The 27,891-nt window shown below is 39.6% G+C and overlaps 1 protein-coding gene across 6 annotated transcripts in view; it reads left to right on the forward strand.

The window, feature by feature from the left end:
• SOBP (sine oculis binding protein homolog) overlaps positions 1-27,891 on the forward strand; it is a 158,804-nt gene that overhangs the window by 14,143 nt on the left and 116,770 nt on the right. For all 6 annotated transcript variants that reach the window (XR_014795574.1, XR_014795575.1, XR_014795576.1 and 3 more), the window contains exons 2-4: positions 309-447; positions 2,476-2,661; positions 23,565-23,716. Coding sequence is in view for 3 of the 6 variants with exons in the window: in XM_084890531.1 (XP_084746657.1) it covers positions 309-447; positions 2,476-2,661; positions 23,565-23,716 (477 nt within the window). In the remaining 3 variants the exon portion in view is untranslated. The remainder of the gene's footprint in view (positions 1-308; positions 448-2,475; positions 2,662-23,564; positions 23,717-27,891) is intronic.

The following is a 27,891-nucleotide window of genomic DNA, read 5'->3' on the forward strand; positions in this document are numbered from 1 at the left end:
TGTATTAGTGTGGTATGGACTTTGCAGAGGAAGATGCTAAAACTGTGTTTCTATTTGTAAGCAAAATTAATACCTTTTTTACTTATTATCTTTAAATTGCAAATGTCTGAAGGCCTGTCATAGTTTGACATGCCACCCTGAGATTTAAATGCGTTACAATTTTGAACAGGAGTTGAAAAATGAACATGCCCCTCGGGGAGGTGGGTCGAGGCTGGCAGAAAGCAGGCGGTGCAAAGGGGATTTGATTTATGCATCCTTTACAAATAGTTATCAATAATATAAATAAGTAGCTTCTGCTTCTCTTTCAGAACTTTGCAGAAAACACCATGAATGAACTCCTTGGCTGGTATGGCTACGATAAGGTTGAATTGAAAGATGGTGAAGATATTGAATTCAGGAGCTACCCCACAGACGGAGAGAGCCGGCAGCACATTTCTGTTCTCAAAGGTAATGACATTTAATGTGCCTGTGTTCATGCCAAGAAGGATTAACTATCTCAACTTGCCAGAATTGAGCTGCTTTGGGACTCATTTTGTTGATTATGCCAATGGTTGATTTACACGCACATCCCCAGTGGTGTTTTCCCATAAGCAGAATTCCACGGAATATAAGAGCACAACATAAAACAAAGATAGACGCAGCCTGATCTCCTTCCAGCAACGGGAGAACTAGCTAGACAAGGGCTAGGGACCTTGAGTGCTCTCGTCCTGCCCACATATGTATAGAAAGGGATAATATTTGCTAACTTCTCCTGCTTTTCTTGTCTTTTAAAAAAATATATTTTATTGATTTTTTACAGAGAGGAAGGGAGAGGGATAGAGAGGTAGAAACATTGATGAGAGAGAAGCACCGATCAGCTGCCTCCTGCACACCCCCTACTGAGGATGTGCCTGCAACCAAGGTACATGCCCTTCACCGGAATCGAACTTGGGACCCTTGAGTCGTAGGCCAACACTCTATCTGAGCCAAACCAGCTAGGGCTATCCTGCTTTTCTAAGTCCTTTGATATATGAATTGTTGGAGACTGGTGCTTTCTGTGATGTGAAATGCTAGGTTTAGATTTTCAGATGCAAGAGAGTATCATGGTCATTTTGGTAATTCCTCCGACCCTTTTTTGTTGGTGGGAATTCTAAAGAAAAGCCCTATTTCTGTTTCGTGTTTGAAGTTTTTACCCTTCCCACATCCCCAACACCTGTGGGTGGGGTAGGTAGAGGAGTAAGAACGTAGTAGATGGTTGGATCCTGTATTATTCTACAAGAAGTTTCTTAAAGCTCAGCCAAAGAGTGGAAATTAGAGGCTTGACAGAGTTGAATTAACACTGATTCTGCTGGTGGTAGTAGAATCAGATGTCTCATCATCAGGGAGCTTAGGATCATTGGGAGGTGTTGTATGCATACTGAACTTATGAACCTAAATTTGGAAGGAATGTCCAAGAAAAGAAGAGGAATATATGAAGAAGCAATTTGAAGAACTTTAATAAAATGTGGGTAAAACTAATTGTGTGTTGTCTTTGGCAATTTGATTAGTATTTGCATTGCTTTCTGAGATTATTGGCATAAACTACCTGTTCATGCATTTTGTTTCCAGTCTCTAAAATAGCATTCTTCCTTCTTATATGCCAAACCACAAACTACAAATGAGCTGTCCTGCAGGCATGTGGAATTGAATGTACGTGACAAATTTTACGTTAAGCTTGCTATGAAATTGTACACATCATGTTGTGGCAATAGTACCAATGTCACTTGTAAATGAAAAATATGAGTTATGAGTTCATATTCTATAAACTAATAGCTCATAAAATACTTGGTCTAGGTCATAATCTTTCCCTCTGTGGAACAGGGTACCAGGATATGTGACTAAAGGGACTAAGTTGTTTTCTATGGTTAAGGTGTTTGTTTGCTTTAAATGATGGACACGCAAAGATAAAATTCACAAAGTTCATGCTATTGTACGTTTTATTTATTTTCATTTTTAATTGATATTGATGGGTTAATTTAATGGGTCTACCCTGTGCAACAACAGTTTTGTTCCTAATCATTTGTTTATTTTCTTTTGATTAGAGTATGGACCAAGTTTATAATACACTGGGACTTAGTTACAGTGCTGGGTGGGTGGGGCACTTCTTCAGCTTTCCCCCGCTAGACAGAGAGTGGTGCCTGCTATACATCACTTTGTACACGGAAAAGGTTAATTGCCTCTCAATTTTCTACGGGCTTTTACAGTGCTAAAATTCATCATCATGATGCAATTGGGATGTTAGCTATCATAGCAGGGCAAATTATAAAGGAGCCCATTGGAGATTTATGGCAACAAGCCTGAACAGGTCCTGGATGGTTTGTAGAGTTCTGGTAAAGAGTTTAAAGGTTTGCTAGGAAAATGTGTTTTTGCTACATAGATATTTTACTTGAGAAAATGTGGTCATAAGGGAAATAAAGTTCTGTTGTCGTGTTGAATGTGATTTCTTTTCTTTTACAGAAAATTCCTTGCCAAAACCAAAATTACCCGAGGACAGTGTTATTTCATCATACAATATAAGCACAGGCTATTCAGGGCTTGCCACAGGAAATGGACTCAGTGACTCACCTGCAGGGTCAAAGGATCATGGCAACGTGCCCATTATTGTACCTTTAATTCCTCCACCTTTCATAAAGCCACCAGCAGGTAAGTCATGACTGGGGTTCCCAACAATAATGACTCATAGAAAGTTGTTTTAACTATCTTAAAAATAATGATCAAGCTCGAGTTAATTTTGGAAAAGACTTTTAGAAACTTTGTAGATAAGGAATGTGAATGCATGTATTCTTTAAAGTAGTATCGCCATTTTAAGCAAACTCTCCCATCTATTGCTTAGGCTGTAAACTTTCAACCTACAGTACATTTTTTTCTGCCACTGGCTACAAAAACGTATTTTCCTCCTCTGAAATCATCTGTTTGAAATAAAAAGGGATGACATAATTTTTAAAATAAGATCTATACTGACGGGTTAGCAAGAAAAGAAGTAAGCATGGCTGGTAGTGGCTTGAGGGCCAGGTCTGCTGTGTGGGTTTCTAAAGGAAGGGGCAGTTTTGTAAAGCTCTCAAAGACCTTTCTAGGAATCAGAAAGAACTCTATGGCAGAGATGGGTAATCAAGGCTGTTTCTTAAGTGGGCTTAGAAGAAGGAACTTTGAAGAACATGTGAAATGGCTTTGTGCAAGACTCATTTTGCATAGGCCAACTGAAAAGGAGAGGGGTGACTAATTTTATAAATGTAAGGTTCATGCCTGAATGGATGTCTAGTGGCTTAGGTGAGCGATGATGGCAATGAGGGTATCATTAAGGCAGTGCGACTCAGTGAAAAGAACACAGCTTTCAGATTTAGGCAGCGTCACTTACCAGCTTTGTGAACATGGATAAATTACATAAACTCTCTTCTTCTCAGTGTCCCCATCTGTAAAATGGGGATCGTAGTTCCATACCAGGGGATTTGCCCTGACCCTGAGCTGAGAAAATGTATGCAAAGCTCCTTAACATGGTGCCTGCCAAACAAAAGCCATTTAATTTTTTCCTTTTTTCAGTTTCAGTCGGCCCTAGAGTTATCATGCACATAATTTGTGCATGAAAGGTGTGCATCCAAATGCAAATTCCCTCCTAAGATTTATTTGAGCAAAAGCAAACAGCTTTCGAAATTAGCATAGCTGAGGCTAACATGAGTTTGGCATGCCAAAAAACCTGCCCTGGAGTTTCCTGCTGAGCCAGCCACGTGGAATTCAAGCACACAGCTCCTATTTAATTCTAATTCCACATCAGATCAGGAAATAAATATGCAAAGGGATAGAGGCCAAAAACTGAGCCTTGGAAGTCTTAGACGTTGGAACTCGGAGGAATTACAAGCCGGAGTAACCCAACACCAGTGGTTTTATGCTGTCTTCCATGCGACTCCAAGGTGCTCATCTGTTCAAAGCAAAATGTAGGGAAGGACATGTTTAATTTTCTGTATCTGCTCTCAACCTGACTCGATCCTACTCCTGGGCTCTATAGGAAAAGACAAAGATACAGAAAGGTTCTCTGCTTTCAACGACCTTGACCCTACTCGTTCCTAAGCAGAAATGTGCAGCAGAGATGAATTTTCATTTAGTCATATTATCTAATTCAGGGATTAGCAACCTTTTTTTTACATAGGGCCAGGTAGGAATTTGGGCTTGGGCGTTATACTGTCCCTATCACAACTGCTGAACTCTGCTGTGGTCACAGGAGAGCGGCCATGGTGATACGTAAACAGATGGTCATGGCTGGGTTCCAATAAAACTTTATATTAAAAAAGGCAGTGAGCAGGATTTGGCCAGGGACATAGTTCGGTAACCCTCGCATTAGGGTAAGGTTGGTAAAAGTCTCATGATAACTGGAAGGTGAATAGCGTTTCTAAGAGTCAGGCTGTGAGCTTTGCCAAGGTCCTCTGTGGAATGGCATAAGGGACAGTAACAAGGGCTGGAAAACAGTGGGGTTTTCAGGGTATGTGGTGGGCTCTGACACACAGTGGGTGCTCCAGCAACATTTGTTGAATAAATGAATACTATTCAAATTCCTGTGGCCCACATATAAGACGGCACAGGCTACTCCGTTGTTGAATGAGTCCCAGCCTGTCTGACCTCGACCATAGTCCCTCCGACAGTTATGTGAGTAATTCCCTGTGGAGAAGCAAAGTCCACAACTTATCCAGGGACTTCCGTCTCGTTAATCACTTCAATTCTTTTTTTTACTAAAACGTGTACCAGAGTTGTTTGTTATTCAGGGTCATAGAGCCGAGGCACTCTCACTGAGAGTTTTGTAGCCATCTGTAGGTTAACCTGGCATTCCTGAGGGGGAACTAAGGAACAGTAGGTTGTCTAGAAGCAACAGGCCCCTCGATAACCTGCCCCTGAATAGTTTAGAGGTGACGGTATCATGCAAGTGTCCACCTCTCAGGAGAGGAAAGATGGGGTCCTAGGTGTGCTTTGGATTCCTGGAGAGAAAATAGTGATCAGTGTTTGAATTATTGTTGTACTGTGAACTGACCATGTGAGAATGCTAATAACAGTACCTATGTTTGTATTAAATCCTCTACAGTGTATGAAACTCATTGATGCTTGCTATTTTATTTTATTTGATCTTTACAGTAGCCCTGGGAATTAGCATGTTTGATAGTACTACATAAAAAACTAAAGCTCAAATTGGTTAAGTGGCTTTATCAGGCTATGTGATTTCTAAGTACTTGAGCCAAGACTAGTACGAAGGTCTTCTGACTCCTAATCCAATACTTTTTAACACAGAGCTGCACTTCTAGCAAGAATACTTACTAATCTGCTACTTCCCCAGGGACAGGGGGTACAATTTATTCCTGCGAAAGGCTATTTTATTTTAAAAAGTCCACCTTTTGGAAGAGCCGATGAGTTCTCTCACCCTGAGAACCCGTGGTTCTGTGAACTGGGGTGACCGAGTAGGGGCGAAACCCCAGTTTGGTGTGAAAGTGATTGCCATCCTGAGGCAAGCTGCTGCTTCTCGGAGGTACCAGAGGGCTCTGTCTGGCCGGGCGCTGGTTCCAGGCATGTTTCATGTACTCAGGCTGACCACTGGACCTCGTCCACATTTGGCAGGCTGTGGGCCCAGTGGAATACTCGTGATTGGGAACACGGTGACACCACATGCTCTTGGATTTCCCCTCTCCTCTCGCACAGCTGCATACAGAAGTGTGGGTGTAGCTTGCTTCTGTGCCTGGGGATCTGCTTTTCTGTTCCTGCCACCTTTTTCTTCAGAGGAGGGGAACTCCCTGTGCTTTGGTGATCACCACAAGCATTGACCCTCCTTCGGCCACACATGTTTGTATCCGATTTCACCCGATTTCTGAGGCTAAGCTGCCCTTCCCCACTCAGAGACAGAATTTGGCCCTTGGTATTGGGTTTGTGACATCACAGTTGTTACTATGGTAATAGACTTGTTATAAACACAGGATAATAGCCCCGATTTTGCTTTTTTATTTTTTTCTCCCCTCTCCAAGCAGTGAAGGGAATCATCATAATCCTTAAATAAGAATCATAGGCTTTTTTGCAGACTCTAGGAGGTAGACCGAATAAGGCTTTGCCATACAACGCAGTCATTAAAAAAACACTATTATCAGAATAGTATTAGAAAATAATCAAAAGTGTTAACCAACGCCTTCTTTTTATGCAAAGATTCGTGTGTTCTTTTAGTTTGAATGAATATGAAAACCTCATTCTCTGCTAATTTTAAAAATCACAGCATGAGCATAGTCTGAAGTGGCAGACTGCCTATCAGCGAGAGTTTTGAAAGATAACTCAGGTTAATTATATCGTAACCTTGCTGTAATTCTTCTCATATTAGAGATTTTAATATGAATCCAACCCTTCGGGACTTCATTCAAAGAGAACCGTGCTAGTAAAGGATTTTTCTGTATGAAATGAGTTAGAGTGAATCTCCCTCAAAATACTAGGCCTACTTTACTCCCCTGCAGGTTTGACTGTTGAAGTAAAGACATTCAAAATAAGGACCTTACTAGGAGATTGGTCTTTGCTGCTTTACAAGTGAAATAGCACTCGGCTCCATTGATCTGCCATCAGTCCTGTGCAGTGGTTGGGCAGGTTTGGGTCTCCCCACCGAGTCTACCTCTGGTCAAAGTAACCAGCTGGGACTCAAACGAGGATTTTTTTTATATCTCATTCTCAGACTTGCCCTATAACAGCATTTTTTGCTCCCAAGAATTAAGAAAAAATCAATAAAAACTATCAGTCATTGTTTCCCTTTTCCCGAGGAAAAGATGAAATGCAGCCACTTTCTAAAGAAAGTTTTACCGAGCGCTGCTGCAGAAAACAGTGTATCTAGGAAACGACATTTTAGATCCGAGTCTTTGGACAGGTTTTCCCAGAGGCTTACAAGTTGCCTGTTGTAAGCCCAGACTCCCTCTAAGTCCCCGATTACTTTTAAATGAAATGAAATGTGAAAGAAGGAGGGGCTGTATTTCTCTGGATGCGTTTACGTGGCAATTTTGAATCTAACGTCTTTGACCTTAAATGGTAAGCGATCGTATTCTCATCCCCCACCATGCTCCTCCGTGTGAGGTGAAGGGCAGGGCCCACACAGGACACGCAGGTTTGTGTGGAGGGAGATGAGATCAAGCCCCTGAGACGGGCTTGATTTCCTGTGTGCAGGAGCGTCTTGCCTTTCTTTGAAAACAATGACCATTTCCTGTCCTCCAGGATAGTTTGCTTTCAGTGAGCGTTCCAAATATGTGTTCAGGCATGGTCATGGAAATATGATATATTTTTTCAGGCAAATCTTGAAATTCTTAAGGGATTGTAGGAACGGGGCTCTAAGGAACCATTAGCTTAGCTGAGAATGTGGAAACATTCACGTGATCTGCTAAGCTCTATGTATAAAGCTGAGTAACCCACAGTTAATAAGCATGTTACTTTTTGGCTCTTGTAATTCTTACATGGAGTCATACTTGCAGGGAAATGGGAATCAGAATGTGGTTTGCATTATGATCATTATTTATTTTATCTGTTATTCAATATTCCTGGGGCTTGCATATGCATGCTGTATTCCAAGTAGCCATCGAGAAAACAGGATTTAATCAAAATTGCTTTGCCACTTATTTGTGTGTCCAACTTTTAAAATATGATTATTAAATAAAATTACCTTGAGCTAATGGGATTTGGATGACTTACTGTTTATGTAACAGATACATTTCTCAAAGAAGAGGCTCACTGAACCCTCAGAGTTGGAGTTTTCCAAGTCATGGAGGACAAGGACAGGAGGAATGAATGGCAGGACAAGAGTAGTTACTAGTAACAGTAATGATGTAATCTCATCACAGCTAATCATTTTTTGAGCACTTATTATGAGGCAGTTTTTGTTTAAACAGATTATCTCATTTGACTTTTTTTTTTTTTTTTAACAACTCTGCGTGGTTGCTATTATTAACTTTGTTTTACATCTGAGGAAACTGACACCCAGAAAAGCTAAGCAACGTGCCCGAGGTCACACAGGTAATAAGTGGCAGAGCTGATATGTGAACCTAGGCGTGATGTCTCAAACCATACTTACAACCACCAGGTTACCCAAATGCTAAGTCAGTCTCCCAGTCACTTATGTATTTACTGAATGTTTTTCACATTGCACCAGATAATATCAATATCTATTATCATCATCCCTGGGCACCAAGAACTTAAGAGTATAGCCGGAATATAATCAGCTATGCTTGGGAAAGTCAGTATAATTTTAGTAGCATGTGGATAGTGCATGGTGTGGGCAGACAGGCGAGGAAAGTGGAGTAGCAGAAGGTCTTTAGGCAGATAGGACTTGCTATATTTGTACAGTTGAGATGTGGGATCGGAAACACAATGTAGGCTAGAAGATAGTAATTTAAAATTCAAAGTGATTAAAAAGACACAAAAACCTAAAAATGTTATTTACTATGATATGGGTCCGGTTTTATCTTTCTTTATATAATTAGGGGGTCTTAAAGAATTGTAGACCAGTATGCTCAGTCATTCTTAGTGCCAAATGGGATGTGTAGTCTGAATGGGAAGACTGCTAGAGCAAGAACCAGGAGGCCCGGCTTGTTAATGTCAGCTCTGCCATTTACTGGTCATGTAATCGTAGAGGAGTCACTTAGCTTCTGTGAGCCTCAGCATCTTTGTCTGAAAAATGTATTTATTTTAGGTAATCTGTAATTTTCCTGCATTTATCAAATCCTGATTTATAACTTGTATAATGAACTTCCCACCTGATTCTATGATTTGAAAGGATCTACTTTAATATGCCATAATATGTACTTGTTAATCGATTGAACATATTTAAAGCAAACTCAGCTGTGTGTGTAGTTATGGTAGCCAAGATGAAAGATTTATGCTACTTAGGCCAGCTTTCAATGATTGTTAATTTTTACTCTGAAAGAGTGAATAACTTGAAATAATAGCTTTAGAATTTATGAAAAGTACCAAAAATGTGAAATGTGAGTGGATAAAAAAAGATTATATCACACATATGTTATTAGACCAAATCATTTGTTACATATAAGTAGTTATCATTGTGAGTAATTATGGGAATTTCTGCAAAAGAGAAGTCACATTATGTCTAACTTAATTCACCAAAACAAGAACAGGAAGAAATAGAAAACTTGAATAGTCCTACATCTATTAAATTAATTAATTAATTAATTAAAATTTTTTTTTTTTTTACAAAGAATATTCTAGACTCAGCTTCAGTGGTAAATTCTGCTAAACATTGAAGGAAAAAAATAGATTCCATCACATGACAAGGGCATTAGAAGTAAGGAAAATAATAATTTAATGTAACTGGGTTACATTAAAATGGTAAACTTCTGTTTATCATGATCACTGATTAAAAAATTCTGAACATAATCGTAGCAAACTAAAGCCAGTGATATATGTGAAACAGGATATTACATCATGACTAGGAGTTATTTTTAGGAATATAAGATTGACTTAAAATGTAAAAACCAGTCAATATAATTAACCACATTAACAGAATAAAATAAAACCTCTTACAATATTCTCAATAGGTGCAGAAACATAATTGGATAAAATTTAACACAATAAATACTAAAAAGCTCTTGGCAAAGTAGGGATAGAATGAAACTTCCTTAATATGACAAAAAGTATCCACAAAAAACTTACAACAAACATTATACTTAATGTTAAATATTGAAAACTTTTCTTGAGATCAAGAATGAAATAGCTGAAACCAGTTTGGCTCAGTGGATAGAGCATCAGTCTGAGGACTGAAAAGGTCCCAGGTTCGATTCCGGTCAAGGGCATGTACATTGGCTGTGGGCATATCCCCAGTAGAGGGTGTGCAAGAGGCAGCTGGTCGATGTTTCTCTCTCATCGATGTTTCTAACTCTTTATCCCTCTCCCTTCCTCTCCGTAAAAAAAATCAATAAAATAAAAAAAGAATGAAATAAAGATGACCACTATAACCAATTCTATTTAATGTTATCCAATTACATAAATAATGTAATAAGGCAAGAAAAACGAACAAACAAAAAAGGATTTGAAAGATAGAAATGACGTTTTGTTTAGGACAGAATGCCTCCTCCACCAGTGGATAGGCAAACATCAGAGATAGCGTGGGTTTGGTTCCGGACCACCACACTAAAATGAGTATTGCAATAAAGCAAGTCGCACGAAATTTTTGGTTTCTCAGTGCATCTAAAAGTTTATTCTATTCTGTAATCTACTGAGTGTGCAATAGCATTACTTATTTAAAAAGTATATACCTTAATTTATAAAAATCCTGTATTGCTAGTGGTGGTTCTTGCCTGGATATTGATGAAAATGCTGTATCTGCAAAGCACAATAAAGTGAAGCTCAATAAAATGAGATATGCCTATTATGTTTAATGAGTCCATTAATCAAGGTCTCTAACACAGTTGATATGCCCAAATCCATTATGTTTCTATATACCAATTACAAAAAAAAGCTAAACTTAAAAATATCTACAAATTCCATTTATTTTATTTTTTTAAAAGCTGTTTAAAAAGATATTTTTTATTGATTTTAGAGAGGAAGGGAAAGGAAGAGAGAGAGAGAGATTGAAACATCAATGATGAGAGAGAATCATTGATTGGCCACCTCCTGCAAGCCCCGCAATGAAGATCAAGTTCATAACCTGAGCATGTGCCCTGACTGGGAATTGAACCTCGATCTCCTGGTTCAAAGGTGCTCAACCACTGAGCCACGCCAGATTCCATTTAAAATATCATCAAACTGTCAAATATCCAGAGGGAAAAATCTAACAAAAATATGTGCAAGATTGTTACACAGAGAATGATAAATATGGCTGAGAGAAATAAAAGAAGACCTAAGTCAGTGGAGGGACACACCATGTTTATGGATTGGAGACTAAATATCCTAAAAAGGCAGATTCTTTCTAAATCGATTCACAATTTAATGCTATAAAAATCTCAGCATAAAATTTTGTGGAAATTAAAATGCTGTTTCTAAAATTTACATGGAGATGCAATGGGGAAAGAATAGGCAAGACAAATAGAAGAAAATGAAAAATAAAATTGAAAGACTTATACTGCCAGACCTCAACAATTATTATAAGACTATAACAATTAATAATTAAATAATTTCATTTTACTATTGGTGCAATTGTTGATGCTGTTGTGAACTTGGAAGCTGCTTTTATATGGTATAAAGTGGAGAAACAGGGACGTGACAAGAATAGAATACACAATACACCATTGGTTCTTCTCAGGCTTTGCCCCCCAGAAGACATTTAGCAATATTTCAGATACTTTTGGTTGTCACAACTTGTAGAGGGGGCGCTGCTATGTATTGAGTAAAGGCCAGGCATATGGCGAGCAGAGGCTAGAAAGGATGCTAAACATTCTACAATGCACGGAACAGTCCCACAACAAGGAATTACCTGGCTGAAAATGTCAACAGCGCTGAGGTTGAGAACCGCTTTATGGTGATGACAACTCTAGGTATGGGACACTTCTAGTACACCACTCCAGACCCTTTGGCCCACATCTGACTCCAGTGATTATTTAGCTATTATTTGGAGCACTCTGACAGCTTACGCATGTGCATTCTGAAAGGGCCTTGCCTCACACCTGTCTCTAGCTTCTAGTTCTGGGCTTCTCTGATATGGCAGCATGGACATCGCATAAATCCTTTCAACACTCGCTCACACATGTGCAAACCAGAGTGTGGGGGAAATGAGCACACCAGACCAATGGGACATGAGAGTTGATGAATAAATACTTTTTTCCTTTGCCTCCTGTGTGAGTGGTTATAAAATGTATTTCATAAACTCCAAAAAATGTTCTTTATGATTGAATACCAGTCCCCTTAGTGGTGGCCAACTCAATAACACATTGTTCTGTTGGCTTCTCCACCTCCCCAGGTTCATTTCCCTGTCCCTCACTCCCACTTTCTGGAATCACATGCCCAATAGATTCACCTACATGTATGTCTTTGTCTCAGATTCTGTTTTATGGGAAACTCAAGATAAAAATACCATGTGTGGCAGTACAAGGTGAAAGATCAGAAATCAATGGAAAAGAATATTAAAATAGAATTTTAAGAACATTCATGTTTCTCCCTTTATAGTCAAGCATAAATATATAATAGAGGAGTAAAAAAGAGGGTACCAGGTTCTTGGTGGTGCAAATATTGGAGAATTTAGAAAGGGCCACTTCTAAAATTGTCCCATTAGCCAAAGAATTTTTTAATCCTCTTATGGTAAAGGCAAGGGACAATGATGGTGGCTATATAGAAGGAGAAAAAGGAAAACATATTAATTCAAGGATTCAAGAAAAATAGGAAAGAAAAAGGAATATCCTGTGTCTAAATTCTTTTAAATGGATCTTGTTATTTTGAGAGATTTAGAATCCTAGAATTTTAATTAGAAGGGACCTGAGGGATCATTTAGCTAAATGTCCTCTTTTACAGATGAAGAAAATGAGGCCCCGTGAGGCTTAATGACCTTCTCAAGGTCATTCAAATGGATTAATGGAAGAATCAGAGCCAAAATTCACTTTTGAAGTGGAGACACAATCTTAAACATGAAATCTAAATCACACGTGTCTGATCCCTGAGGCAGTTCATAACTTCTCGTGGCATTACCTCACTTTAGGGATGTATGACCTAGCTGGGATAATACTTTCAGAACACTCTGCCTCAGTTCACCAAAGAGCTAAGATGCTGACAGGAAACAAGAGGAAATGTCAACTGTGCTTTCCCTTGCTTGTGGAGGATGGCTGTATTTCTGAATTAATGTAGTTCAGTCTGAAAAAACTGAACTATTTGCTATTATTTGGAGGTACATAGTTTGGTTAAGAGAGAAATGATCAAGTTTGTAACTCTTGTTATTCTAGGGACATTCCCAATACTGACTTCTCAAAGTTCCTATTAAATTGAGAAGGCTTAGTTCATGAACTTGGCCAAGGAGAGTGGAAATAACGATTGCATTCTGTTCTGGGCTTTTAAGTGGTGCTTCCCTCTAAGGCAGCTTTGTTCTGAGTGATTACTACAGATGGTGTCCTTGGCTCCTCCTGCTCCCCTACTCCCACTGGGAGTCATTCAAGTGCACCTTGTAAGGATTCTGCTTTTCTCCTTTTTATGCTGAGGCCCAAAGTAGACATTATATTCTATTGATCAAGACAGACATGGCCCCTGTCTTAACTGGCTCGCAATCTGGTGGAGGAGACAGGTTAAAAAGAAATCTCAATCAAGTCTGAAGATGATCAATGTAAGGGCTCTGTGGGATCTGACTAGGTTTGGGGCCAGGAAAAATCTTCCTAAAGTGAGGTTTAAGATAAGATATGAAGGAGCAATAGTATACTCAATCATTGAAGGATTTTGAGGTTGTGGGTGAGATAGCAGCACATAGAAAGGCTCATAAAGGAGAGAGAGAGGTTCAAGGAAAGTAAAAAGAATCTAGAGTCCTAGGAGTTGACAAGTTGAGAAGGCTGGCCTGGTCATGGGAGTCATGGAAGCTATGACCAGGAATTCCAACTTCTTGAGGGCAGTAGATGACACTAAGGGATTTTGAGCAAGTGACAGCAGTGATAAGATTTGTGTCTCAATAGAATTTCCTTCATGCAGGGAATGGATTGGACTGGAGTGAGATAGGAGGCTATATGTAGTAGGGGCAAGAGGTGTTGGTGGCTTCCCTGGAATAGACAGCAGTTAAGTTCCTGAGGACGGAGCACCTAGAATAGTGTTTGGGATGTAAGTATACTTAATAAGTATATATTGAATGAATGAATGAATGAATGAATGAATGAGTATATTATGAAAATATTTAGGAAAATCTGGTGATTAATTAGAATATGGGAGAAAAGCGGGAGGGAAGTGGCAAAAAAGATGCTAGGTTTCTGCTAGCAGGTAACTGCATGGATGGTAGGGCCAGGAACTGAGAAGGGAAACACAGTGAAGGGGCAGGTTATGGGAGAGGTATGTGTGCCCTTTTGGATATGACAAGTTGTCTGGGAGGCCTTTGGAAATATCTCATGAAAGATGACTATTGATTTGGAAGTCTTCATTTCATGGATGATAACTGGAGTCACAAGAGTACATAGGTTACATGACCCAAGGGAATGTGAAGAAAGAAGAGAGGAGGACTCTGAAAGGTTCCCATTGGTGTGGCCTCCACTTTGCCCATGGCTGGCATGCTCTGTCTCATCATATTCCTGAATAAGGATTGGAATGGGTCCCTTTCAGAGAGTCCCTCCATCATTAATGATTCTCATTCAAGAAATCTAAATAAGTATTTCAAGATCAGAAGGATGAAGAGGGAAATAAATTATATTGTGGACAATGTTCCAGCAGGTTCACCTTGGTTCTTTTAACAAATTCAGTACAGTGAACTTCTTACTCTTCAATCTATTCAACTCGTACTTCAGAGCATGAAGGGAAGAAGTGCCTAGGAGGAGAGAAGTAAGTGCTTTATGTGAGCGCTTTAACCCTTCCAGGTGTCCCTCTGACCTGAGTCTCTAACCCGTCGATTCCTTTCCCCTGGAATGGTAGTCCCAGCATGGGATGCTACTGCAGGAACGGCTAAAATGTTAAGGTGCGACTTGCCTGCTGGTCAGTCACCATGAGGCTGCGTATAGCCCCTTCTGTGTTCACCACGAACACTTGGCTTCTGTGACCTCCTACTGGTGACAGAGCCCTGGGAGAAGGCATGGCTTTTCCACGGTCCTTTTCTACTGCATGTTGGCATTTTACACTGGGGGCAGCCATCGAAAGCTCCTTGAGGGCTGGGATCATGTCTGTTTTGTTCACAGTGTTTTTCCAGCTCCTGGTGCAGTGCCTGGCACAAAGTTGAGTAAATAAGTGAATTCTCTGTCTACAATTAAGGTTTCCCCTTTGGGGAGATTTGTCAACCACCGTGGGGCCCAGTGAGTGTAATTAATGGGAAAGCCAGATTTCAGAAGGGGAAATGAGTCCTTCACATAAATAGTAGGTGTTGGGAATACTTTTTTTGCTCTGACATCCTATATAAAGCAGTTTGGCTCTTTAGTCCTATTATGCTGCTATTGTATTTCTTTGGCGATGATGCCTCTGTTTGCTCTGCAGGGGCTTGGAATTACTTTTCCAGCAGTGATGGATTTGCCGGTGCACAATCTTTGACCTTGTCCCCCGTCCTTAATCATGTTCATTTGTCAGCTAGCTGCTGGGGCTCAGTGACTGGTCTTCAGCCCAGTACGACAGAGAGGTCCAGTGTCGAGCAAACCCATGGTTACAGTGTCATTGTTGCAGGGCCTCGTAGATTGGTCAGACCCAGGGCTTAGGGAAAGGGGACAGATTTTACTTGAGTTCCTTTTCCATATCCAGTGAACATGAATTATTAAGTGTCAAGAGCAGAATTACTCTTCTGCCTTACTTGGGATTTCTGTCATTTTCTCTGTAGGACGAGAAGAGGGTGCCTTGTCTGTATTTGATACAGATAGCTTATGCCACATGGGTGTGTTAGTTCAGTCTGGTAGTATTTCTGAGGACTGGGAAGCATTGGTCAGCACACCTAGCATTGGCCAAATGGCCACAGGCCTTGTCTTTCTGCCCAGCACAGACAAAGGAGGCTCCTGAAAAGAAAGATCCAATTTTGGGCAAAAGAGAAGAAACCTTCCTGATAATTATGATCCACGTGGAAGAGCTCATGCTTTGGTGCTAATATAGGGCAGTGGGGCAGCATGTCCCAGGGAAACTTTCTCAGCAGTCCAGTCTTGTGAGTTCTCAGTGGAAAGACATGTTCATGGTCCAAATGGTGAAATACAGCATACTCTGTCTCCCCCTCTTGAAGATCATATATACATTATACATTCCAAAAAATCTTAAAGAAACTGTTATTTAACTTTGTTTGCCAGTATCTTCCATACATATTTCACCATGGAAGTCTTTAAAAAATAACACCATTTAAATATCCTATAGGATCAGTGTTCTGTGGCATGTGCTTTCAGAAATATTACATAGAGGACTCTGGGTTTTCCATAATCTAAAGTTCTACACTTTTCTTATTCCAGTTCCTTAGGATGAGAAAGTTAGAAAAGACTAACTTTCTACAGTTAGTTTTAAGAAGTGGAGGTGAGGTTGGCCAAGAGGTTTACAAGCAGACATATCCCCACTGGCAAAGCATTGTAACTGTGGGGAGACAGTCAAGTTAATGCTGAGGAGCCGCAGGCCCCTGAGCTTAGTGTCTTGTTAAAGAGTCCAAGTCAGTATGATGTTCAGGAGAGAATTACTACTTGGTGACTTTATGGGATTTCCTTTTGTTCTTCTTTTCATTTTCACTATTACTCTATTGGGTTGGAACTCATCCCCTTTCCTCTCAATCATCTATCCATCCATCCATCCATCCACTCACCCATCCACCCACCTACCCACCCACCTATTCATCTGTCCTTTTATTCATTCACCCAGCATAGTTTAAGCACTGCTATGCGGTAGGCACTGAACACACAAAGGTGAATGGTCATGGAGCATGCTCTCATGTTGCTTACTGAGGCTTCCAGATGTGGAACAAGATTCCGGTCTTTGCAAAATCTGATCTACCTTCCTGGAGGAACAGTTACGATCCTGTTATGTCCTACTGAAATGTATTCCAGAGCTCGGTATGACCCATGGAACAAAGATGAGCTCCTCCTGCCCCATAGCAGAATGCCATTCTAGCGACTCCTTGCTCAGGCCCCTCTGGCTCCAGTCTAACCTCCCACTTTGCCTTCTCACAATTTTGGTCAACTGCACGACTTCAGGAATCCTCCCCATCCTTGACTCCTGCTGTTCCTTCTCTTGAAATTTCTCTCCCTCCAATCCTTCAAGACCTAACTCTGTGGGCTCTCACAGGTTTCTGAACCTATCTCTTCTATCTGCTACACACGTACCCATCTGTTCTCTCTCTTTGTTTCCTATCTGTTCTCCTAGCCATGTCCTATTCAAGTCAGCATTCTTGACCAGTTTCCTAGTGCGGGGACCTGCATGTAAATATTTAGTTCATTCTGCAGTCACATCTTTTACATGTATATATCAATACCTATTTATATATCTATATATCATACATGTATAAATAATGAACAATTGCTAGAAAATTTCATTAGAAAATTAATTTAAAAATTTATCATTTTTTTCTGTCATTTTGTGTAATATGTGCTTGTTTCTGTAACTTACTGGAACTAATTATAGTTTTGTATAATGATTTAGATTTTATTTTTGTGTCAAATACTACTCTAGTTAGAGGGTTGCAAACTATTTAAATGTTTGAAATCACTTCAAATATAATTCTATTTCCAAAATAAAAATAGGGATAATTTTAGGTACTACAAAGAATCATAGTTGTGTGAACTGTTATCGTTTAATTGCATGTACCTTTTTAACTAACAAGTGCAATAAAATTTTATTAATTTGAACTCTATTACTTGGCAGTTTTTGATAGTTAAGATGGCAGACATTTTCAGTTGTTACTATGATGCTTTTTAAAAGAGCGAACTACTCAGGCACTTAGAAAGATCCACCCATGTGTGGATAGTTGATGTAATAATTACAAGGAATTCCTATCTATTAATCACAGAATATTTGGCAGTACTGTGATATATTTGGCAACACCTTGTCAACTATTAATTCAAGTTAAGAAATTTTTTGAAAGAATAGCTGTAAATGAAGCTTTTAATAAATCTAACGGCTTTATTCTTAAATAGTTTGAGTTAGTGAAAATTAAGCAATTACTAGTTGGTTCTTTGTATTCAAAGATAGTGGTTCTAGAGATGCCATCCATGGGAGGGAATGTAATTGAAGTGACTGGTGCCTGGTCATCTGGGCCTGTCCAATTACATACAGCCGACACCTACCCTCTTATGGGTCTAATTGCCAGTAGTTCTAAGGAAGGCTTATTTACACGTAGAATGTTCCTACTTTCTCTCATTTGATCCTCACCACAACTATACTTAGGTGAGCATTACTATCCCCTCAGTGACTTGCCCAGGTCATGCAACCGGGAGGGGCAGTTTAATACTTTACTTATGGCCTCTGTCTCTATGTCTCTGCACTCCGCCACACTGTCTTTCAAATATTAACAGTGACTCAGGTTTGCAAAGCAGTGTTTATCTGTGACCTCACTTGCTTAAAAAAGTTACCCCCTTGAGACTGTAGTAAGTGGATCTGCCTGTTGCTTTTCTTTCCTAGTGATCCTTAGCTATATGCCATTTCTTCCACCTCCTTCAACTTCTACTGTGGTTTATATTCACATCTAAAGGGTTCTCTGAAAATATTTCACATTGTGCCACGGTATAATTGCACTGTATTTTCCTCTGTCCACTCTGCCCTCAGCTTGCTATACCTGTGGTCCAGGGAGAGACATGGCAAAATAATGACCAGAGGTGTCTTGTGCCCTAGTCCCTTCTATCTCTGCTTTCCATGTTTCTCATTAGAAGCCGATATTCAGCTCTTCTCCCCATTTTCTGGGGAAGCCCTCAGAAAAAAATAACTCATGTTAAAGCATAAATGATTGCGGAAAAATGTATATTAAACCTTCTTGCTTTCAGGGAACTTGTGTTTTAATGGGATATAAGAAATATTTAGTCAAATAAGGTCTTCTCTAATGGTAGAACTTAATTTTAGTGAGCAGTTGAGGGATAATTTTTGAAGCGGAGATATTCTTATTGGGATCTTTGAAATTATAAATGTAAGTGATTACTCACTTGACCCACATGGAAAGTCAGTCTTATCCATGTCCTAGTGTTGGTCCCCCTCCTTACAAAAGAGAAAGCTGGGAAGACTATTGCTTGCCTGTGGGTAGAACGACTGCATCCTGCGATCCAGGTATTCTTGGTTCTTTGTCATCATTGAATGCTTAAGTGGAACTTGCTAATGAACATGCAGATAGAATGTTTGCAGCAAATTCAAGTCCCATAGTCATAAAAGCTTGCACTGCAGGCCTTTACCTTTTTTTTTTTTTAAAGTCAGTTGACAAATATTGATTAACATTTCAGCTGTCTCCTCAAAGACATTTTGACCCTTTTGGTTCCATTTTCTTTGTTAGTGTGTCCTGGAACAGTGTCCTGTGTACGTAGCAGAACCTGTGGCAGCTTTCTGTAGAAGGAAGTATGTGTGGATGGTGTGCAGCCTCCCATGCTTAGAAAGGCTGTGTGCTTTAAGGTGTAGTGGTCAGGAGCTTGGGCTTGGCAGCAGATGGCCTGGTCTTCATCTAGGCTTTGGTATGTACTGGCTGTGTTATCTGTAGCAAATTACTTACCTTCTCAACCTCACTTTCCCTGTCTGCACAGTGGGGATAATGTTAGTACCTGCCTGTGGGTAGTGGTTGTGATTAAGATTAAATGATGGATTTAAAGAATTTTGCATTGTGCCTGGCACCTACTAAATAATGAATAAGGCTAGCTACAATTACTTTCTTTTTGGATCAGTGGTTCAAATTTTCTCTGGCTATCCTTAAATGTTCATGTTTAGAACACAGGAAATTGTACAGAAGCATCTATAGAACTTGATGGAAACTTTTAAATTGGACTTCCCTAAAGCTTTTGGAATTGAATTATTCCAAAAAAGAGCTGATAAGAAAGCACACTTTAACTATAGTTTCTTGCCTGCCTTCCAGACCACATCTTCATTTTGTTCTTAAGTATAGCTGCTCCAACAAATAGTTTGACTGAGTGCCACCTATGCCATAGCTCTAATTTATGGTAGGGAGAACTCGCAGGAGTCACTTCAGACTAACTTGTAACTTGCTTCAAATATGATTCAATTCTTGAAATGAGTATCTGCACATGTATATTCTAGGAATTATTGGAGGAGAGAAATGTCACTAGCAAATATTTTCAGATTTCCCCCTTCGGTCTTGGATTTCCATGAAAACTACAAAGGGATGGTAAATCTACAGTTTAATCACTTGGGGTCCATTAAGGCCCTTCTGATTGTCTTTGGGCTCTGTCACTTAAACTTGTATGCAAATTCATAGCCAATCCAAATGCCCCGAGAATGCCACTGGCTAATGGCCATCCTTATTTTTAATAGTCACCAAATAGTGCCCTTCCTCAAACAACTTCAGCAAGGCATTCCAGAAATGCTTGACATCATACTTCTCTGCACTGTGATAAACAAACACAATTTTGATTTCATCTCAGAGTAATTAATCTGAACTTCTCCTTCTGGGATGTAAAATAGAATAATTTTCTATAGTTCTTTGAACATTAGATTGGAAAGAAAATGCCCTAAACATCTTGCTTAATTAAATCCTAAAGAGGTGGTACAAACTTCATGATTAATTGAAACATGCATATTTTTACTGATGCATATTTATGTGACATTATCATATGAAAATTTTTATCATGTTATACAAACTATTCAATTTGGGAATGTGGTTTAATACTATAAATATTTTGCATTTGTTGTTGCATTGTTCATTATGAAAAATACATAGGCTAATGGCAGCAAGGAAAAATATGTTCCATGAGTCTTTTTTGAGGTAATCTCAAGTCTCAAAATCTCACAGACCTTGAGCCTAAATATAAGACAGCGCATCAGGTTTTCCCTAGTTTGAAGAAATACGTTTTAAATAAAGAAATTTGAATCAGATCAAATTAAAAAAGCTGAAATGCTGGGGCCTTCTATTTTGCCAACATAAGGCATGTACATAAGTTCCAGGTTTCAGCACTAAAGAAAAGCTCACTTTTCTAGGGGTGCAGTCATCCTGCTTAAGGTGGGACACCATCTCATGTCTGGTGGCAGAATCTTGAGTTATGCTTTCGCTGACAAAATTAATGTATATAATTGAAGATCTTTCTTAGTTTCCTAAATATACTATTAATAAAACTGACTTCTATTAAGACTAGAATACCTAAGACATGTAAAAATGTTTTCTTGAACTTGTGGAATAATTCATTTATCAGACTCTTCTCTGGAGCATTAGCTATTGATAACAGTTTGATGACAGAAAAAGAGAAATCTCATGGAAGTTTTCCAAAATGTTTGCCTTTATGAAGCGGAGTTTTATGAAAAAACGGATGGGAATACTGAATTATTTAACAAGACAGATGCTAACCATTTCCAATTTTCAGATACACAATTTTTGTTTTTGTTTCGTCTTCTCGTGTTGTTGCTTCATAGTACAAATGATTTATAAAAATAATCTGCTTTAAAATTCTACTTTTTGTCCGTTTTTTGGTCTATTGTTTGTAGGGAAGTATCCTTGCCTCCCTTAAAAAGTGACAAATGGTCTGTCTGGTATTGATGGAGGAAGCAGGAGGAAGACCCACCAGTGGCCTTTTTGTTCCAAATGTCATTCCTCTGGGCAGGCAATCGCAGGCCAATCACCACCCCTGTTACAGCTTTGTGCTCTGTTCTCTGTCATCTCAGTTTAGATAATTTAAATGAAGGAAACGATGAGGGAAACCTAATGTATGTCCTAAAGTTCCTCCTTGAATGCCGAGGCCAAATAATTTCTCGCATAAAGTATTTTTCCTTACAGATTTCACCAGAATCAAGGTTATTGCCGATGGATCATTTGTGAGAGAGAGTTCTGCTGTATCATCTTCTTTTTTCAGGAATTTAAGATTATAGAGCAGCTAATCGCTTGGGAAAATAAGAAACTATTAGTGCTAGCGAGTTTAGTAATGATAGATGGTTATTTATTGTAAAAGGTATAACATTTCTAATCTAATTTAAAAAACCCTCTGTACTAGAAGGTAAATTATAGAGTTTTGTTAATTCTTCATACATGTACAATGTCTATAGACAGATGCCATATTAGAGGTGATATAAAACACAAAGCTTTCTTTGAATAGAACAAATTATTAAATACAGTAATTGTATAATATTTGAACTCATGTTGACTCCATTTAAAGAAACTTATGTTATCAAAAATGTTTGATTAACATCAAAGGTCATTGTTACACTGTCTCATTTATTATTAATTATAATAAATCACAATATGTAATTATAAAATAAAGGGGTGATTAAAATGACAATATTCCATTAAAGTAAATAAAATGCTGCACATGGTTCTGAGTGGTGGTCCTCAGGGAAAAAAGCTGTATCACTGCACTTCAAATTAGTTTGCTTCTAATTTTGCAGGCTGATGACCACACTGCCTCAAACCAAATCTTTCCCCTGGAAATGGAATGATTGCATGACAGGTTCTGTGAACCATGAATATGTCAACAGCTCATGGACCAGGCCTTGCTTAGCAATTAGTCTTTGGGGGATTTTACTCAGAATCAGACAACACTATATCAGAGCTTGTTGGGGATTTTGTGATTACCATTCATGTCTGGAGCATGAGTCTGGGTTAATAATAAAAAAACAATATATCCATAAAGAGATGTGGCTAATAGTGGCAACCAGTCAGACACACTTTGTCATTTGGGAGGACCAAGGAAACTAGAGATATAGCCAGAGCACACAGGAAATGGCAAGGGAATATTTCTCAGACCTGTACTTAAGGTCTATGCTTAGTCACCCACCAAAGTTTCCCAGACTTCAGTCATTTGAATATCACCATCCCATGTTTGTCTTAACATCTTGCTGCCTGCACTGTAATTACTATTACATTTCATTTACTGGCTCACGTTAAAAGTCTTTGTTTGTTTTAAGCCGTAGTATTTGTGATGTCATGGACTTGTACTACTTAAATTTGTTTCCTTTTCTTACAAAGGAAAAGAAATACAGCATTTAAAAATATTTGCATACCACCTCACATCATTCTGAGCATCCCCATGATGTGGGCAACAGGTCCCCCTGGAGCTGTGAGGACCACCCGCCTGGCCAAGAGTGATCTGGGCAGCCGTGTGAGCTCAGGGCTCATGGCTGACACCCATGACTATCCCTCCATCCAGGGACCATGAGTCACACACATCTCACGGAGGAGAATTTCAGTCAGGCCTGTGCCTGCCAGTCTGGGACCCCATGTGGGAAGGCTGCATCACAGGAGACCACCGAGTGAGCCGGGCCACTGCCTTTCTACCAGCAGAATCTGGCCACTCACATCTCTCTGTTGTTGACTAACCATACCATTTGGGAATCATTGTATTGCAAAAGTAAACAATAGTACTCCATATGTGACATGTGATAGGGAACATGCCAAGATTGGTCCTGGCTCCTGACTGTCAAGGTTCACATTAGGACATCACACATGTGGGTGTGGTGTCCTCCCCCATATGCAGATCCCATAGGCTGTCAGCAGCACCTTTGAAGAAATGGCCCATTCTATAAGCTTCATTAGTACTGAGCCTGCTATAACCAGGCAGAATAAGCATTTTCACCAGGCTAAGCAGCCCTAGGAACTCTCATGGCTCTGTAGCCATGATCTGGTTTTTAAGTAAGTGATGTCTTTGGAAACTTAAAAGCCAACAGGACAAAAAAAAAAAAAAAAAAAAAAAAAAAGCACTGAGTCCTCTCCCCAAGAGCTGGCTATTCTCCTAGGTCAGAACATGGTGAGATGCGGAGATTGAAATCAGGCCTCGAGTAGCTCTTTCAGGTGCAGGGTGTGACTTAAGCTTGAAGGGATGTTTGCTTCTGATATGAACATTTCTCTTATACTTTTATTATAGAAGATGATGTGTCAAATGTACAAATAATGTGTGCCTGGTGCCAGAAAGTGGGGATCAAGCGCTATTCCCTGAGTATGGGAAGTGAGGTGAAAAGCTTCTGCAGCGAGAAGTGCTTTGCCGCCTGCCGACGAGCCTACTTCAAGAGAAACAAGGTAAGAGCACGTAGAGAGGCGGCCTGCAGCCTCCCCCGCCCACGTGCGCATGCGCCTCTTAGCCTCTAGCTGGAAACACTGTGCACCTTTTATTCTTTCTGTTTTATTTATTTATTTATTTATTTCTGTTCTCTTTCTCTGTCATACTTAACCTTTTGGGATAAGGGATCCCCTTCTAACGTATGTAATAACCTGTTCTTCAGTTTCTCTGGTCTTGGTGTTTGAATTCTGAGAGGGTGAATGAATCTGATGAGGACACGGTGATGGCAGCTGGTACCCTAAGTGACAGGGACTCCCCAGCAGTAGAACACGCAAACTAGGATCTGGCAGGCTAAGTGGTAGGGATTCCTGAGGAGCTAGCCACAGGCCATGCATGGCCAGGAAGCTTCAGTGCACTCAGTTTCCTGGCTCCCAATGGGACTATTGCTCTGGCTCTTTCCAAAATCCAACCCACAAATTCTAATCAAGAAACACGTCAAGTCTCTCTTGACACCTTATATTAAAGTTGATTGATATTGAGAAAAGGTGAAAGAATGAATTCATGAACCAGCATTGCTCATATAGCCGAGCATTGAGAGGCATGGTGTCAACACAGGAATGGCCATAGTCATAGTTTTGTGTTTTTTGTTTTTTTGTTATGTTTTGTTTTGTTTGTTTTAAGACATCTCAGATTTGAAAATGTCCCTTTAAAGAACAGGATTAGCCACCACTGATGGGATATGGAATGCATGATGGTTTTACAATCCCCCACCTACATGTACACACACAGCTAATTTCTTAATCTTTAAAGAACTTCTATAGCATTTTGCCACCAATTACTGAAGTAAATTGCTAGTTCTTGATTATTTCCATTGATCTGTAAAGCTTCCTTAATTCATAAAACGGTCCACACTTTGCTGAGCATTTCCATTTCCATAATACAAGAAAGAGCAAAACCTGTCCTTTCTATAAGCAAATAGTAATTATTTTTTAAGTCTGATATTCGCAATCCTGAAATGCTCATCTCGGGTTCATTGCATTACAAGGAGCACTGTTGCAGCAAATTATCTCCTGCAAATTTGGGTCACATCATTCTGCCAAAAAACATAACGCTGAGAGAATTAGGCTGCAGAATCCAGTAGGGTGGAATTTAGTAGCAGTCTCTAAGAATTAGGCTCATAATCTTCACTGGGACAGGAAGGCAAGGAAGGAAACTGCAATTCTTTTGGGACAGTCACCAGTCAAGCTCACTTTCCCTTGTGTGGTAGGAGGGGCAGTGAAGCTTCAGAAGAGGGTGGTAAGAGCAATGCGTGGAGACATGGTTTGCTTTAATATACGGGGATGCAATGATCTCTGAGACCCTGGGCCCACCCTTTCGAATGCTGAACGCTGGGGTAACAATCACAGGAATGGCCCCAGCGCTTTAGTCTTCAAAGCCCTGCTTACCACAACAAAATACTTGGCATTCCACCCTGGAAGATGGCTAGACAACAGGTTTTCTTTTTGTCTTTCTATGATTCTGAAAGGTTATGGGTCTGAATCTTGATGGACTGCCTGTAGTGAATACAATCCAGCAAGATGAACTTGTTACAATCCTGGCGATACTCGTTATACTTTGCAAAGTGGTTTCACTTTAGTGAGCCTTTGAAGGAAGACACCTGACCCAATTGGAAAACAACCTAGACTAATCTACCTATATCTATATATCTACATATATACTTATATATAATTATATATATAAATATATATATATTCATATTCTACATAGGTCTAAACATAGCTATATAAAATACCATATATAATAATACCATATGTAAATTTAAATCACTGTAAGTCATATGTAATATTACATCATTATAAAGTTTAAGGTCAACCTTCCATAGCATACGGTTTTGAAAACTGGGCAACTGGGGACCGAGATAAGAGTTAGCACGTGGGATACTTCTCAGTCCGCTGCAGGGGTGTCGGGGAAGGCCTCTGAGCAGCCTGCAAGACCTGGGCCCCACCGTGGCTTGAAGTTTGCCGGCTGATCCTAGCAGCCCATTAGTGTACACATACCATGCCTGTCTTCTCCGCAATCTTCATGCTTATTTATGTATCAAAAGCTCTGCCACACTATAGACGTTCTCGTTTTTCAAATAGAGAAATAAACCGGTCACATCACTTGCTGGGTTCTTTTTTTTAAAATTTTATTTTAAGAGTGTTATCTCTGTAACAATATCCTCTTGTATTACAATAAACATGTACAGCTGCTGCATTTCTGTGAACTGATAGGATTTTGTGGTCATTTCATTTAGGGCTTGGGTTTCTTAATGGATTGTATTGGATCCCAGGCTCCATCCTGCCGTTTCTAAGAAGTGCTGTCATCAGCCCCAGGGTGATACCCACCAAAGACAATAGCAAACAGTTACTTCTCCTGTATCATTGAACAAAGTCTTTGGTTCTCATTATTAGGATGGCAGACTTCCTTAATCTTAGAAAAAGGGCAAAAATTCTCCCATTCCTTCATAAAAGGTTTTCTGGCTAAACGCTACACTTTTAAATATTGAGAAGTGGATGGAAAACAGAGTGAGAGATGTGTGTGCAGAACAGAATTTTGCCTTAGGTATGATGTAGATTTAAAAAAAAACAAAAAAAACACACACACACAACCATGTAAAATTAACTATGCTGTAAATTATGCTTTATAATGACAGCCCGCTTCTTAGCGGATAGCATGCTGGGATCTAAAAATGGTCTCTAAGTTGAACCCAAATTGCATGCATAACTTCACAAAGGAAAATCCTTGTGAAAAAGGTAGCTAATTAGGAGCAGTATTCAGCTGACCTCTGTTTTGTGTCTGTGCAACACCTGCATTTGTGAATATAAATTGGACAGCTGTGCCCGTGTTTTCCCTGCTCTCCTCTTCTCAGATGCTTGGGGGGTAGAAGCAGGGGCTGATTTTTATTCTAAAAACAAGGACAAAAATAACCCAACTCTCAAAATGAAGGCCCCCTGAAAATTGACTCTTTAAATTTATCACTTGCTTCTCGAACCTTCTTTCTCTTTGATGGAGTAGTGTAAGAATGTCACATCCCTCTCATACAAACCCTGGCACTGTAAGGTGGGATGGATTGAGGTCAAAGTAACCCTTTATGGCATGCAGCTGATATTTTTAAACCAAATTAGTTTTATATGAAGAGTTGTTTGGATTGCTACAAGAATGTAGGCTGTCTTCAGAACGCTTCTTCTAGGGGAGGACTGTGAGTCACAGCTGTGTTCATATCATGAGCCCAACTACCAGCGTATACAGTTCAGGATGTCAGCTCTAAGACATGTACAGTGTTAATTAATAATTGTATTTTGTGGAGTCCTTATTCCCAACAGGCTCACTTGCTGCCTCAAAAGTTTTTGAAGCAGTGGGTATGAAAAATAGTTTTGTAGTCTGTGGGCATTGGCTGAACAATGGGATGTCAGCTCATTACTAGATGCACTAGAGACTTATCATGGAACTAATAGCTCACGCTTTTCCCAGCCCCCCTTTGAGCCACAAGTAGAGAAGGAATTGGGAACATTTCTAGCTTAGTGATTCACCGAGGAGCTGGCAAGTTGCAGGGACTTCTTGGTGGTTTTGCAGGAGATGCTGAAGTGTTTAGTCCAAGTAATGCAGGTTTAACTTTCTACCATAACACACACTTAAAACTGTTCTTTACTAAGGGAGTAATGTCTTGAAAACATTATCCCTTGAAGAGCGAGAGTAACAAACAGGACTACAAATAGTAATCATTTCTAAATATCCCGTGTTTGTGTTTTTCCTTCTGCATGGGAAATATCCTGTTGTTTAAATCAAGCAGGAAATCAAAACTCAAGACAGATGGTTTGTGCAGGCAATGTCAAGGATGATTGTTTTCTGTCCTTGTTCAGATCTAAAGTCTGTAGCATTCTCTTTTTTTAAAAAAATGTATTTTTATTGATTTCAGAGGGAGAGAGAGATAGAAACATCAATGATGAGAGAGAATTATTGATCGGCTGCTTCCTGCACACCTCACACTGAATCCCAGGTGTGTGCCCTTGGCCGAAATTGAACCTGAGACCCTTCAGTCTGCAGGCCAATGCTCTATCCACTGAGCCAAACCAGCTAGAGCTATAGCATTCTTTATGGATTAGGGGCATTGGTACTTCAGTCATAAACACAAATTCCTAAGAGCACTAAAATT

Source organism: Pipistrellus hanaki (genome assembly GCF_964339955.1).
Source record: "Pipistrellus hanaki genome assembly, chromosome: 7".
NCBI lineage: Eukaryota > Metazoa > Chordata > Mammalia > Chiroptera > Vespertilionidae > Pipistrellus > Pipistrellus hanaki.